At 43.8% G+C, this 14156-nt stretch overlaps 1 protein-coding gene across 1 annotated transcript; it reads left to right on the plus strand.

Annotated features, from left to right (window-relative positions):
- Nucleotides 1-1119: 1119 nt before the first annotated feature.
- Nucleotides 1120-12451, plus strand: LOC144178064 (putative defense protein 3). Its single transcript, XM_077705590.1, has 4 exons — nt 1120-1155; nt 3058-3297; nt 9955-10165; nt 12332-12451. Exons 2-4 carry the CDS (start codon nt 3093-3095, stop codon nt 12423-12425), a joined length of 510 nt encoding a protein of 169 aa, XP_077561716.1. The 5' UTR covers nt 1120-1155; nt 3058-3092; the 3' UTR covers nt 12426-12451.
- The last annotated feature ends 1705 nt before the right edge of the window (nt 12452-14156 follow it).

Below are 14156 nucleotides of genomic sequence, written 5' to 3' on the forward strand. Positions count from 1 at the left end.
AGCCTTCAACTTGTTTGACAAGAAATAACACTCCCTTCAGATGGGGCCCGAATGAGTACGTGGCGTTCGACGAGCTCAAAAATTGGGTGCTGAATGCGCCTGCCTTTGGTCATTTCAATGAATACGCAGAAACAAAAACACACACAGATGCAAGCGATATCGACCTAGGAGCGGTACTTCTATAGTAGGAAGATTGTGTCTAGTGTGTGATAGCATACGCCAGCTGAACCCTCTCACACGCCCAAGTCAGCTACTCCACAACAGAAAAGCGAATGCTTGGAAGTCATGTGGGCGGTCACCCTATTCCGGCCACATTTACACGGTCGACATTTTAAACTGGCAACTTATATTCATTCCCTCTATTGGCTGGCGAATCTGACATAGCCCTCTGGGCATCTAGCCCCCTGGAGACTGCGACTGCAGGATTTCGACATCCCGATAGTGAACAAGTCGGGTCGCAGGAAGAGCGACGCTGTTTGTCACGCGCCGCAGTTGCTCAGGACTCAACCGATGCAGACGATCACGGGGGCTTCCTAGGTGCCATACCCCAGTGGCTCTCCCTCAAGAACAGCGGAATGATATAGAGCTCCGTCATCTAATTGATTACCTCCAAGGCCAAACCGCTCGGTTACCTCAAATTAGCGCACGCAGCAGTACAGCGTTTTGTCTCCTCAAAAGCGTCCTGTACAACAAAAATTTTGGTTCACAGAAGCAACGCACTTACTAGATATTTTTGCCTTCCCGGTGATGTCAAATAATGCCAGGCATGATGTCTGAACTGAGTAATATCGCTGTGTAAAGCAGATTTTTAACAATCGAATAAAAGGTAGGATGTCTTCAATCACGTGCAACTACCCTGTTAAGACATGATGATTTGCTTCCTAGGCGAGGTCGACCATTGATTAGGAGGAGCCTTTTGAACATGGCAGCTTATCTTAGTAGCTCGTTGCTTTCCCTTCTTATTTATCGGTTCTAAAGCTATTGTCTTAATCTCGACGTCCACTTTGAATTATCAACTTCCTCTTCAAGATTGTGATGACTACTTATTGATTTGGCTATGATAACATCAGAATGTGAACAGGTATAAAAACGGACAAGACGTGTTTGAGAGGCACACCGGGCGCGAGCAGGACCATCTAGTACTGCATTCTACAGGTTGGTGTCTTTCACACGCTGATGTTTCATTCTGCCTGCATTTTAACTTATCAAATGCACATTTAGAGCCTGTTTTATTACCTTGAGTTTCTGCTCGTCTAAAAAACCCTTTGAATGTTAGATTTTTAACCCCAATCTGAAATGTTGTTCATATCGGTTTGCAAACGAGTTAGATTGTGTAGATAGTTCTGGGCTCAAGTATTTGAAAACACTGTAAGAGGTACATCTTTAGCATTGCCGTGGATACAACAAATTGTAAGTAATACACTGTTTCATATAAAAGAAATACCAAACGTCGCTGCGCTGGATGAAACATTTTCGTGGCTGAGTCAGCTCTTTTCTTTTTGACGTTAAAAGTGCGTTTCTGTACCTGTCACATGTATAACTCGAAGCAACGGTGTTCCAAAAAAACTAATCATGGTGGTTTTTTCTCCGGCTACGTTTTCAGCTAAGTTCTCGGCATCTGCTTAAAGGGACCCCAAAGAAATACACAAGTTTGGTTCATTAGAAAGATTGCTTTATCGCAATAACCATGATAACAATTTTATCGCAAACACCGAAAAAATTGTGGACATAATGAAGAAACCCTAAAATAATTGCGACTCCCAGGCACTTTCTGGCAACTTTTCTATAAGGTCACAATTTTGTTTGTGCAATTCGTGGTCATCGAACTACTCCATCTCTACAAAAGACAAGACTGGGCGATTGTAGTGCACCCTGTAGTTCCGTCCGTTTGATTGATTGATTGTAGGGTTTAACGCGCCGACGCAACGCAGGCGATGAGGCGCGCCGTAGTGGAGGGCTCCGGATTAATTTTGACTACCTGGGGATCTTTATCGTGCGCCGAAATCTCGTACACACGGGCGTTTTTGCTTTTCGCCTCCATCAGAAAAGCGGCCGCCGCGGCCGGGAATCGAACCCGCGACCTCGTGCTCAGCAGCGCAACGCCTTAGCCACTGAGCCACCGCGGCGGGTGAGTTCCGTCTGATTGCCTGACTTGTACGCCAACATAAAGTTAACATTCAGAAAGTTATACCCGCCGCGGTGGCTCATTGACTGAAACCTTGCGCTGCTGAGCACGAGAACGCGGGTTTGATTCCCGGCCCTGATGGCCGCTTTTCTGATGGAGGCGAAAAGCTAAAGTTCCCGTGTGTACGAGACTCCGGCGCACGTTAAAGATCCTCAGGTGGTCAAAATTAACCTGGAGCCGTCCACTACGGCGCGTCTCATAATCTGAGTTGCGTCGGCGCGTTAAACCCTACAATCAATCAATTCGGACAGTTATGCTTTAGTGCTGGCTCACAAGAATTCACTGCTGCCCGCTACACGTCCCTGTAGCACGAAATTTGAAAGTGTTTTGATACTTGTACAGTTTTTTTGTTAAACGACGTCTTTCCTTACTGAAACAGAGGTGAGGTAAGGTACTGAAGGCAAGTTCATTGAAAATAAATAACTTGTTGTTTTGTAAGGAAATTGTGCATAATGCAGAATGCTAGTCCCTTATTTCTTGAGAGAGCTTTTATTCATTTTTTTGTGTATTACTAATACATTTATTTTTTCCGATGCTCTCACCCCAAACAGCATAGAGGAGATAAGGAGACAAGGTTATCAGAAATTATTTCAAGAGTGAGGCCAAGCAGCAAAACCATAACTATCAGCACTTCACTTACACAGACTAGACCATGCACAACATCAGGCTTATTCTGCATGTACTGGCACGGTTATTTTCTATCAGCACTTCACTTACACAGACTAGACCATGCACAACATCAGGCTTATTCTGCATGTACTGGCACGGTTATTTTTTATTTACACTTTCCTAATGTTTACCCTTCTAAAGCACCCAATCAGAGCTGATACGGAGCTGTATTAAACGATCACCCCGCATTTGTTTTCTCGCAGTGTTGTGGCCACAACTGACCAAGGCTTCAATCGAGATGTTCGGGCCGATCTCATACGCGTGGTTGCTGCTCGCTCTGGGGGGTGTCCTGGCCTTCCCCGATGGCGCACCCTCCTATGTGTGTGGCCCTCCTGCTAACCTCCGCCCCGCGCATTCCGAATCACCCACCCTGGATGCCAAGGACTCCGACTACCATCTTGTACAAGACAAGGCAGCTTTCCAACCAAACGATGTGGTCACTGGTATTCACTTTCAACTCTAACTCTGTCTTGGCTCACGTTACCAGCCATCAAGCTTATAGATGACAATATTTTTCTACAGAAGAAGCGTTAATCTTTGCAGAATGATTCTGGTGCATAAAGATTAGAAAACAAATATTAGTATCACGTGGTAGAGGTGCCTTTGTTATCGGAAGGCATTTCTGCGGGGCGTATAGGACAAAACAAGTACTCCGTAGAAAACCGGTACATTATAATTGCATAAAGACACGCTGTATAGGCGCAAAGAGCATCCGCAATCGCTGGTGAGGCAACGCACATTAACATCTTTTTTAAAATAATTTACATGTACTTGCAATCATTTATTACGGTAACACTGCGTCCACATAACGGAGCTCCGTGTAAGAGTACCGTTAGAGGCATTTGTGCGTATTCCCAAACCAATGCTTGAATTGTTTACATCAAGTTTTCTCTTGCAACAAAGCTGCCACTAATTAGATGGACGAGAACGAAAGTAAAATATTTGAAAAGAGAACGAAAATAAAACCATCATAACACGTCTACATCAACACCGTTCTGCTCCATATTGTATCTCCAGCGAATTTAGGTGCTTCATATAGATTGTCAGAAAATGCCTTACCGCTTCAAATAGGAAGAAAGCGATTCGGGCAAAGAATATCGAAAATAAAGTGCTGAGTTTCACGTCAATACACTAGTTTTAGCAAAACTGAAGCCGAAGACGGAATTTTCACGAATAACAACGCCGAGCCTGCCTTTTGGCTCCCGAATTCCGCCTGCGATGTGACACCGCGCAAAGTGCCCCAGCGTAATGCCAGCGCGCAGATCGCTATTAGCAGTCAATCGATGAGAACGTTGCTGCTATTTACCGCGTTCTCTTTGTTATACCGGCTGAATGGTTTGTTCCTAAATTTAACGACAAAATTTCCGAAGACAGTATTCGTACCATGCATATCTTGGAGGTTTGGAGTCAGAGAGAGAGTATAAATTTTTTGTTAAGCACACACTGGAGGCTCTGGGGAATCGGTACTCACTAGCTGACTGGCTAGAGTAACTTTGAGTAACCGTGTTACAGGGATACATATTGAACTGAATTGAATTGAAAACAAGTTTTATTAAACCAACATGATATGGGTAGTATATACAGGAGGAGGTCCCAAGGTTATGAAAACCGCAAGCGGCACCTCCTATACAAAGCAACAAAATGACTATAAAATTACAATGACAACACTGGTAAACAGAATACAAAACAGTACTGAACAAATATTCAAAAAATATTAAAAAAATATTGACCCCGTTAGTCCGACTATTGTTCAACGAGTCCCCATTTGCCTTTCTGATTCTCAATCTCGCTCTCTCTCACTCTCTCTCTCTCTGTCTAGAACAAAAAAAATATATAGATTTACACTATTTATTATTTTTCATATTACAATATTTACACAGAACTATTTATACATTATGCGTATATTTTGAAAAAATACTTCCACTGGGAAATATTTACTGCAACGTTAAATGCTCGAACTTTTTCGAGTGTAGCCAGCTTACCCGTTCTTTTACCTGGGCTCTGTCGTATTCGATGAGACGTAATGGGTTTAGCTTTGTACGAACTATTCTCGAGGGATTTCTAGTCGTCGTAATAGAGGATTTTTTTGTTATCGCGGTCATTCTGAGACACATCATCTATGAGGTGGTTCATGGTTCATAGGACTAAAGCAGAGAATGTGGCAGAGTTCCGCAGCAATAATGCGCGTGCAGCGTCTATTTTTATTGCTAGACGAAAATCAAATATTACACGTTGTGCAGATATCCTGTCCAACATCCACTTAGGATGGATGTTGTACAATAAAACATTTTTTTACGAAAACCTTGAACTGGTGTTGAATAAAATGAAAACTCTCAGCTGTATCATCATTGGAGAAATTATTTCAAAAAATAGGGGAACAACAGGTGGTGGAGCATGCAGTGGGAAAATTTGGACTAGGCTCTCTAAACAGCTACGGGGAAATCCTGTTTGGCTTCTCCGAAAGCAATAAACTTAACATCATAAATGCATTCTTCCGCAAAAGAAGGAACATGAAACGGACTTCAAAAGACCCGAATCGGGAAACAAGAAATGAAATAGACTTGTTTTTACTAGCACTTTACGCCTTGCACATGAAGTAGAGGTGATTGGGAGGGTCAAAATCAGTGAGCACAGGGGCCGAATTCTCTAAAAAACGGGCGTCGCTTTGAAGCGACGGGGTAGCGCGATGCAAATGCATGTGCTCTGGGGTTGGGGCCGTCGCTTTGAGGTGGTCAGCGTGAAGTATAAACTGCAAGAAAAGCAATGTGGCAAGGACGCGAAGCGACAAGTGAAATTACGGAGGGCAGTGGGTGTCGCTTCGCGTCCTTGCCACAGCGCTTTTCTCGCAGCTCATACTTCACGCTGACCACCTCAAAGCGACGGCCCCAACCCCAGAACACATGCATTTGCACGGCGCTACCCCGTCGTTTTAAAGCGACGGGCCGCCGTTTTGGAGAATTGGGCCCCAGGATCGTGAGAAGTGGCATCTACCTGGTTTTAAGAAAGGAAATAATGACGAAGTAAAGCCGAAGAAGCCTAACCTCCTCCAAGAGGAAGAAAAGTGGGGGAATATTGTTGACAACAAATTCGACGCGTTGTTTTATAAAGCGAACAATTCGGATACTGGAAACAGTTCTCTCACGAATGTGGTCATTCAGTCAGTCCTAGCTATTGTAGAAAAACAGCCCGAATGTGAAACGAAGTAGTCAAAGCAAACTAAGGGCCGTATTAAAAAGCGCCGAGCAGTCTTATTCTCCGGTGAGAACGACCGAATGGAATTCGTAGAGTTGTCCAAATTAACCGAAAATACTAATACTGCCGACGTTAATCCATTCAACGTCGCAACGGTTGCAGAAACATTGGCACGCGCACGAAGTTTGGAATTGACTTGAAAGAAACACGCCATTGGAAAAAAGAATGTGTGCACTCCAGAGTGATAATAGCCAAAGCGGAAACTACACGGATGATATAATAAAAATGGAAGAATTCTATACAAAACTCTACACTTCTGATTCTAACTCAGACACAAGCTTTGCGACCGCTGATGACTGGCAGGTTCCTCCTGGTACGAGAGATGAGGTAGCAATGGTGCTTAAAGCAATAAAGAAAGGCAAATCTGCAGGAGATGATGGCATTGTTGCCGATATATCGTGCCTTGGTAGGTACGTAGTAGTAGAAAAGCTGGGAGACCTATTCTCGCAGAGCCTAAGGACTTTAACGGCACCGAAGGCGTGTAAAATCGCAAACTTAGGAGTTCTACATAAGCAAGGTGACACCAAAGAGCCTAAAATTCTATAACTTCAAGCCTGTTGTCAGATACCTACAAGTAATTTACAAAAGTCATTCTTAACCGCATAAGTGCTACTTTACACCTTCAAAAGCCACAAGAACAGGCGAGTTTTAGGACAGGTTTGTGAACTTTAAACCGTATTCACACTATCAAACGGGTAATCAAAAAACATTCGGAATGTAATATAACATTGTATAATGCGTTTATAATGTATAAAAAAGCATTCGCTTCAGTGCCCACTTAAGCAGTAATTTGGGCGTTATATGTTCCCGGAGTCAACAAGCTGTACATTGCATTCTTCGACAATATATACGAGGAATTCACGGGAATTATTCGGTTATGCCAAGGAACTCATAACTTATACAAAACGCTCTCCGGCAAGGTGGCAAAATATCTCCGAAATATTTTCAGCCGGTGTGGAGAGTGAAAGCCTAAGTGTGGAAAATGCGAGGAGAGAATAAGTGAGGAATACTTGAGCCACGTGAGGTTTGCAGAAGACATTGTCTTGTTCAGCCAAACGAGTCGGCAATTTCAGAGCGTGCTTCGTCAATTGAGTTTCTACAGGTTGCTTGCAGGATTAAAAATAAATACAAAAAATCAAAGGTGATGTTCAATAAGCATGCCAAGGTACGCGACTTCAAGGTAGGTAACGAATTATTGGAAACCGTAAGCCATTGCGTCCATCTTTGACAAATGTGCCGACCCCAAGACTCAAAAGGAAATTACGCGCAGAATAAGTATGGGGTGAGCAGCGCCTAGTTAAAATCCTGATATCCTGCTAGTAAGCTTTTTATGTCACTCAGGAAATTGGTAAAAAATACTACGTTCTTCTAGTAAGGACGTACAGGGCAGAAACTTCCGGTCTCACGAAGCGATGTCGAAAGAAACTTAGATCGGCCCAACGAGCTATGAAAGGAATTATGCTGGGGGTAACTCGTGGGGATAAGAAAACAGCTTGGGGCTTGGGGGACTCGGGAACATACTGGCGTGAAGACATTCTAGCTCCATTTATGCGACGAAAATGGCCATGGGCGGGTCAGATCATGCACGAGAGGGATAACAAGTGGACCATTCGTTTAAAACAAAGTGGCTGCCAATGTACAGGAAACGCACTACGGGTCGGCCATGTACTCCATGTGTGGATTAGCTACGAAACACTGTTAATCAAACGAAACGAAAAGCTATTAGGGACGCTGCGTTAACAAACGACTCAGAAAACATAAAAATATGTGCAAGCAAGTTTCAGCGCCAGGGCACTTGGCTGGCCACTGCGCCAGACATGGGTGCTCTGCACAATTTGAAGGCACCACGGTTCTCTTTAATCTTTAAATCTACAGAAAAGATTAGCCGCGAGATATGGGACGCCTATGCCATTCGAAAAGAAAAAGTCTGTATCAGTTCACCATCGATTGCATTCTCGACAACAGAGGTGGAACTACTCGACAGTTCTTAGGAAAACGCATGCGCGTGACAAATACTGTTCAAAGAGATTGATTATCCCTTCATGTCACGTGATCTCAATTTTTCCCTTATAAGTTGTGTTTGTTGTAATTAATATATCAGTTGGTATTATGCACTTCACTTGCGTGTGTAAATATTTGTCCTTGACCCGCCTAGAGCCAGCAATGTTCCGATTAAAAGGCCAACTAGCCCCAATTCAAGCTCTGGTTAGCTACGAAAATTTGGCGGGACACGGTGGACTCAGGTAGCACTTTAAAGACATGGCGGAAGATCTTTAGGAAAGACCTTTCGCCTTGTTGTGGACACAACAAGAATGATGATGGTGAAGATGAAGAAAAGGATGATGAAGATGATGATATACGTCAGTTCGAGCGCGTGCTTGTCAGTGTGTGTTTCAGTCTGAACTGGAGAAGATGACGGCGGGGTATCGAGGCTATATTTTGGGCAGCGGGTTCAACCATTGAAAGATATTCTCCTATTTAACATTTTTATATTTGGTTTATTGATTGATTGATGGTGGGGTTTAATGCGCCGACGCAACGCAGGCGATGAGGCATGCCGTAGTGGAGGCCTCGGGATTAAGTTCGACCACCTGGGGATCTCTAACGTGCGCCGAAATCTCGTACACACAGGCATTTTTCTTTTTCGCATACATCAGAAAAGCGGCGGCCGCGCGTGCTCAGCAGCGCAACGCCTTATCCACTGACCCACCGCGGCGGGTTGTATTTGCTTTACCTACAAGTATATATCAGCGACAGAAGTGATGAAAAAGAAAAAAAGCCCCGGGGGATCTCTACAAACAAGACATCTCGGGGAGGCGAAGCATGCAGTGTTATATTATCATCACCAGCAGCAGCAGCCTGTCTACGCCCACTGCGGGGCAAAGGCTCTCCCATTGAATTCCAGTTATTCCGACCCTATGCTATCCGCGACGCTCGCAAACTTGTTGATCCCACCTGCCCCCTTAACTTTCTCCTGCCCCTTGCCACACTTGCCATTTCTAGAGATCCACTCTGTCACCTTTAATGACCAACGGTTATCTTGCCTTCGCATTACATGCCCTGCCCACGCCCATTTATTATTCTTAATTTCTACTAACACGTCCTTAACACGCGTTTGTTCCCCGACCCCCTCCGCTCCCACCTTGTCCCTTGTTGTTGCACCTATCATCTTCAGTTCCATTGCTGCATCTTAGAGGTACTCATATAGGGGCAGATACTTGGAGGCTCTCTAACACTGTTAAACTTAAATCGAGGATGCGGTGTATAAGTGTGCTCAAAGACTATAAGTCTTTCTCTTGCCATACGGCGCACGCTGCTTGGGCGCTGCAGAAGCTTAAGTTGGAGGAGCAGTCGCGTGCTTGCTTCAGCGGTGGCGCCCTCTCTAGCGTTGAACCGGATTTAAGAAAATAAATGAGAGATAGACTGGACGTAAGTTGTCTTCGTGTCACACACCGCAGCAAGCTACGAAGTATGCGAAGAAGTAGGCCGAGGAGTTCGAAAACAAATGCCCCGATGTGTTCTTTTAAAACGCGTTACGTTCGAGAGCGAGGCGTTGGAAAACGAGTTTAACGGTGTTTTATTACCGTGACTACATAAGAGTACGGCCACACGCCACGATGACAACCTCATGAGACGATGACGACATAAGAGGCCGACAGTCCGATCCCCTAAGCTGCTTCGCCCGTGAAATTGCTGTGGCACATAGACATGACACAGCCGCTTTGGTGCCCTCTTTTGCTCTTACTGTGTGGCCAGTGGGAAGAACAAATAGAACGCGAGTGCGCTTGCGTAATGCCTACGAATCTGAATCTGAATTTACTCCTTCATACAATCATTCTGTTTCCCAGTGCGGCTGTCAACGAAGGAGCTCACCTTTAAGGGATTTGTCGTAAAGGCCGTGGACCAGCATGGAAAGGAGACCGGCCACTTTTTGCCTGGTGAGCTCTACCAGCCCCTGAAGATGTGCACGGGCGCCACCCACGTAGACCGGAAGGAGAAGAAGCTGGTGACGATGCGCTGGCAGGCCCCGACCGACACGTCCGGAGAAGTGCACTTCCTGTGAGCACTTTTGAATACTTCTTCTAGGCTTACTGGGAGATATTTTGGTGTACCACACACACATACAGGAAAGAGAACCGTGACCAATGCCTGATACACTGGCGAGGTCAGTGTCTAGTCCGCAGAGTAACGTAGGTATAATAGGACTTGATAATGGGCTTGTTCATCTATGTACATATGACTCGTTATGAGCGGCATACGGATTACCAGGCGCTGTGTCAACAGGCAGCTGTTAGCGGTCTTTTTGAGATGCACCGCAACAATGGTAAATACGCTCCGGCATTTCATATGACCACGGTTATTTTTAAATCGCAAGATAAGCAACCTTATTCATTTTGGTAGCGCTTTTCATGGCGCCAGGAGACAACGGGGAGCGCCTGAGCTCACCTTCCATTTTCTTCTTAGCAAGTCAGGAAAAGTTTTTTTTTTGGCATAAAAAGTGGATGCGTCGCATACGAATAGTGGTTGGCAAAAACAGGGCCTCATGTATACACTGTTTCCATCTTATAAACCAGCCCCAGTTTTTAGTCTGCGCGTCACTCGTTCGCGAGTTTAACTTTTTTTGTGTGAGCCCCTTCTAAGTTGAAAGAGTCCTCCATTCAGAAACGTAGCTAGCCATTCTTCGTTCTCACAAAACCAAAAAACAGACAGCCGTACGTGCATCAGCGGCTTTTAAAAGCAATTTTGCACTTTCTGCCAGGTTAAACGTATTGCTAAAAGTATCAAAGGACAAGTATTATGAATTTCAAGAAAAGAACATTCGTTTCCTCCTGCCGCACAGAAGTGACAAATGCTGCAGCAAGCCAATGTGTGCACGCGCACTTTTCTTCTATACGTAAAAAACTGCAAGGGCAGTTTTCTTCAAAACCAAAACACTCTGACGCCAATTTTAAGTCCACTGTTTGATACAGGTACTTTCGCAAAAACACAAGTGTGAGCCCCTGAGACTAGATACTTCTGCAATATCACTCTCTTTCGCTCCAACACGAGAGCCAGCTGACTATCGCCTTTCTCCGCCAAAGACGCGGCACTCAATTCGTCCCAGAGGTTTCAATATTGCTACTCTAGAACAGCGATCTGAGCAATACCCCTTGAACTTCCTTGATTCGTGCAATCATTGCAGCCAAAATCTGAACTTGAAACCGCTTCTGCTGAAAGCCCCATGGGCACCCAAATATTTTGCAAAGGCTTATTTAAATCAGGTCAGCAATATATATACCCTAGGTGCGCCAGCAGGATGCAGACGTTCTTGCACACGGTGGCTTTTTTTATGACATGATGAAAACGTATAGGGGAGAGCTCGGCATGAAAACTTGCCAATGCTTATAAAAGTTGGTGCTAAGGTTCGCGCTCGTCCACAAGCACATGGTAACTCATAGGCATTTGACAAATGAAAGATTAGAGGGAAAGCTAAAGAATCTGAACAGTCGTCAACGGCATATTAGTTCTGTGTTCTTACCTCTGATAATTCGGGAATAGGCCAAGCAAGCAGGTACGTTTGTTAAACCAAGAAAACGTTTTCGAAGTGTATACATTCTTTATGATATTTATTGGACTGGCTGAGGCTGAGATGGTACATTATATATCGAAAGATAAACAACCTCAGAAAGTTGGGTAGAGCTTGTTGGGGCGCCAAGAGAATAGGGAGAGTGCTTGATCTCCTCTCCCATTTTCTTCTTAGCAAGGGAAAACAGTTTTTTTGGCATAACAAATACATGCGAAGCATGCGTATAGTGGAGAGATGTACTGTCCGTTTTTCTTCACTCAATGAATGATTAACTCTAACATTTTAGTGGTGTGGTATTGATGTTTCTTTCTTTTTCTGTGCGAATACTATAATTTTTACAGAACCACTTCTTGTCTTTCCTGATGTCGCAGAAAACATTGTACGAATGTTGACGGTGACGCCGTGGTCCTCTAAATAAATTCCTTAACTACTGCATCTATAATAATGCCATGCCCTTTTAGGCTGCCCTAATAATTTCAAAAACGCCCCTTGGGTGGTTTTCGCCAAACATAGCATATAATATTTTGTGGTGAATAGGGTTCAAAAACTGACTTTTTATGGCTGTGTATTCAGGGCTTGTGGTTTTTGCCAAATATAGCAGATAATATTATGGAGTGAATAGGGTTCAAAAACTGACTTTTTTATTGCTGTCTATTCAGGGCTTCTGTCGTCCACAAGTACACCCAGATCTACACAGGCCTTGTGAGCGAGGTCGCTCCTATCCCTGTTGCCCATGAAGTTTCTCTGGGATAAAACTGGCTCCCCTCGAATTCATTTTCGGCCTCATGTTTGCATATGTATTAATACATCATGTAATAAAGTTGATCCACTGTAACTGATAAGATGTGCACTTTGATTTCTTCAAAAAAAAACATCGCCGTTTTTTTCCTATTCCTGTTTTGTACCATTCCTCAAATTTATCCTCGTTGAACAGCTTCTTTTAATCCCGAATATATGTGATACGGTAAAATCTTTTTTTAAATACAGTAAAGAAACCTCAATGAATAATAAGTTCGCGTCTCTCTGACGGAAATAAATTACAATGCCATGAAGCATGGACTACTGCCGGACATATCCTTGAATTAGGTCATTTATAACACACCGCAGTAACATAAATGAATACTGAGGGCTTTTTCGTCGTTTCTCCGGCAATGTTATATTCCCCTGCGACGTTCAGAACTGGTAAGTGTTATGTTTGAAACCGACATCTGAAACACAACCAGATTCCTGGCGATAAAAAGCAATGCCGGAGCTTATATTTCCGCTACGCGTTGCTCATAGGCTATCAAGTACAGGGGGTTGATCCATGATAGCGGGCGAACCTTATCCAACATAGGGTCATTCAGTAGCTGTGTTTCCGCGCCTCAGAACACATCGGGGTAAAGCTAACGCTTTTCTTGTATTAATCACGTTGGTCATAATATAAAAATGGTACCTCAACACGCATTCTATGTTCAACGAATGATTCTGGCAGTAAAAACAGAACGTGAGCAGTTATAAAAACGATGTTACATGTGAAATACGACGGGCGGTGCTATGTAGGGCTGCAACTTTCCGGTAGGTGTCATTTATACGATGCTCCTCACTTCTCCATGCGCTTCATTTATTAAATAGTTCATGAATAAGTCCTGTTAATTTCCTTGGCAAATATGCCGCAATAAAAATTACTACAGTCATATTGTGTAGGAACTAAAATTGAAGATGAATTTAAAGCTCCTAGACTGCTTGCAAATCAATGCGTTTTGCGTCAAAGTTTCTGGGATCAAGTTATTTGAATATAGTATAATCATGGGGTTTGGAAACTAAAATCAAAGATAAATTTAAAACGCCAGACTGCTGGCAAGTCAATGATTTTTGCGTCGACGTTTTTGCGATCAAGACATTTGCATATATTTATGTCGAGTTATTTGGCGTATTCATGGGAGGTTGTGGCAGTCACTACACCAGGGTGCCAATCCTTCACTGCTGAAAGAGTGCGTTACCGGCAATGATCGCCGGGGTTAGGCCGCAACACAGGACCGCCACAGTGGGCACAAAACCGGGATAATTTTAGATTCATGGGAGAGGCCTTTTTCCTGCCTTAACCCTGCAGATAGGCTGGTTATGATGATGATTTAGATCGAGTGCACCTTGGAAGATATACTACGTCACAAAAGTTGTGAGTAAAGGAAACTTTTTCTGCAAAAAATATGGTACTTTTATAAACCCGCAGTTCATTTCGGGGGATTAGTCATTTTACTTTTTTCTGACTTTACCCTACGTTGCTACCGTTGTTACCGGTAAATTGAATTCAGATCACTGCACTCAGTGTTATTATTGGCGCGATTGTTTCCTTCCCTAGTGTGAGCCATTCAACGTATGTACGGGCATGTTTGTGGACAAATTCCAGTTATATGGGTTGCATGGAAACATCTTTTGTGGCGTTGAAACAAGTAAACTGTAAACACTGTAGGATTACTTGCGCAAATTATGGTCGAGAGTTGC

The sequence above is a fragment of the Haemaphysalis longicornis genome, unplaced genomic scaffold (assembly GCF_048455015.1).
Source record: "Haemaphysalis longicornis isolate Haplotype H1 unplaced genomic scaffold, Haemaphysalis longicornis Haplotype H1 scaffold_4, whole genome shotgun sequence".
Classification (NCBI taxonomy): Eukaryota; Metazoa; Arthropoda; class Arachnida; order Ixodida; family Ixodidae; genus Haemaphysalis; species Haemaphysalis longicornis.

What these genes read in the sequence shown, in the direction of transcription:
- LOC144178064 (XM_077705590.1), top strand. Translation starts at nt 3,093, where the DNA reads ATGTTCGGGCCGATCTCATACGCGTGGTTGCTGCTCGCTCTGGGGGGT. An exon ending in ACCAAACGATGTGGTCACTG is followed by an intron (nt 3,298 to 9,954) that starts GTATTCACTTTC and finishes TCTGTTTCCCAG; the next exon opens with TGCGGCTGTCAACGAAGGAG. An exon ending in TCCGGAGAAGTGCACTTCCT is followed by an intron (nt 10,166 to 12,331) that starts GTGAGCACTTTT and finishes CTGTCTATTCAG; the next exon opens with GGCTTCTGTCGTCCACAAGT.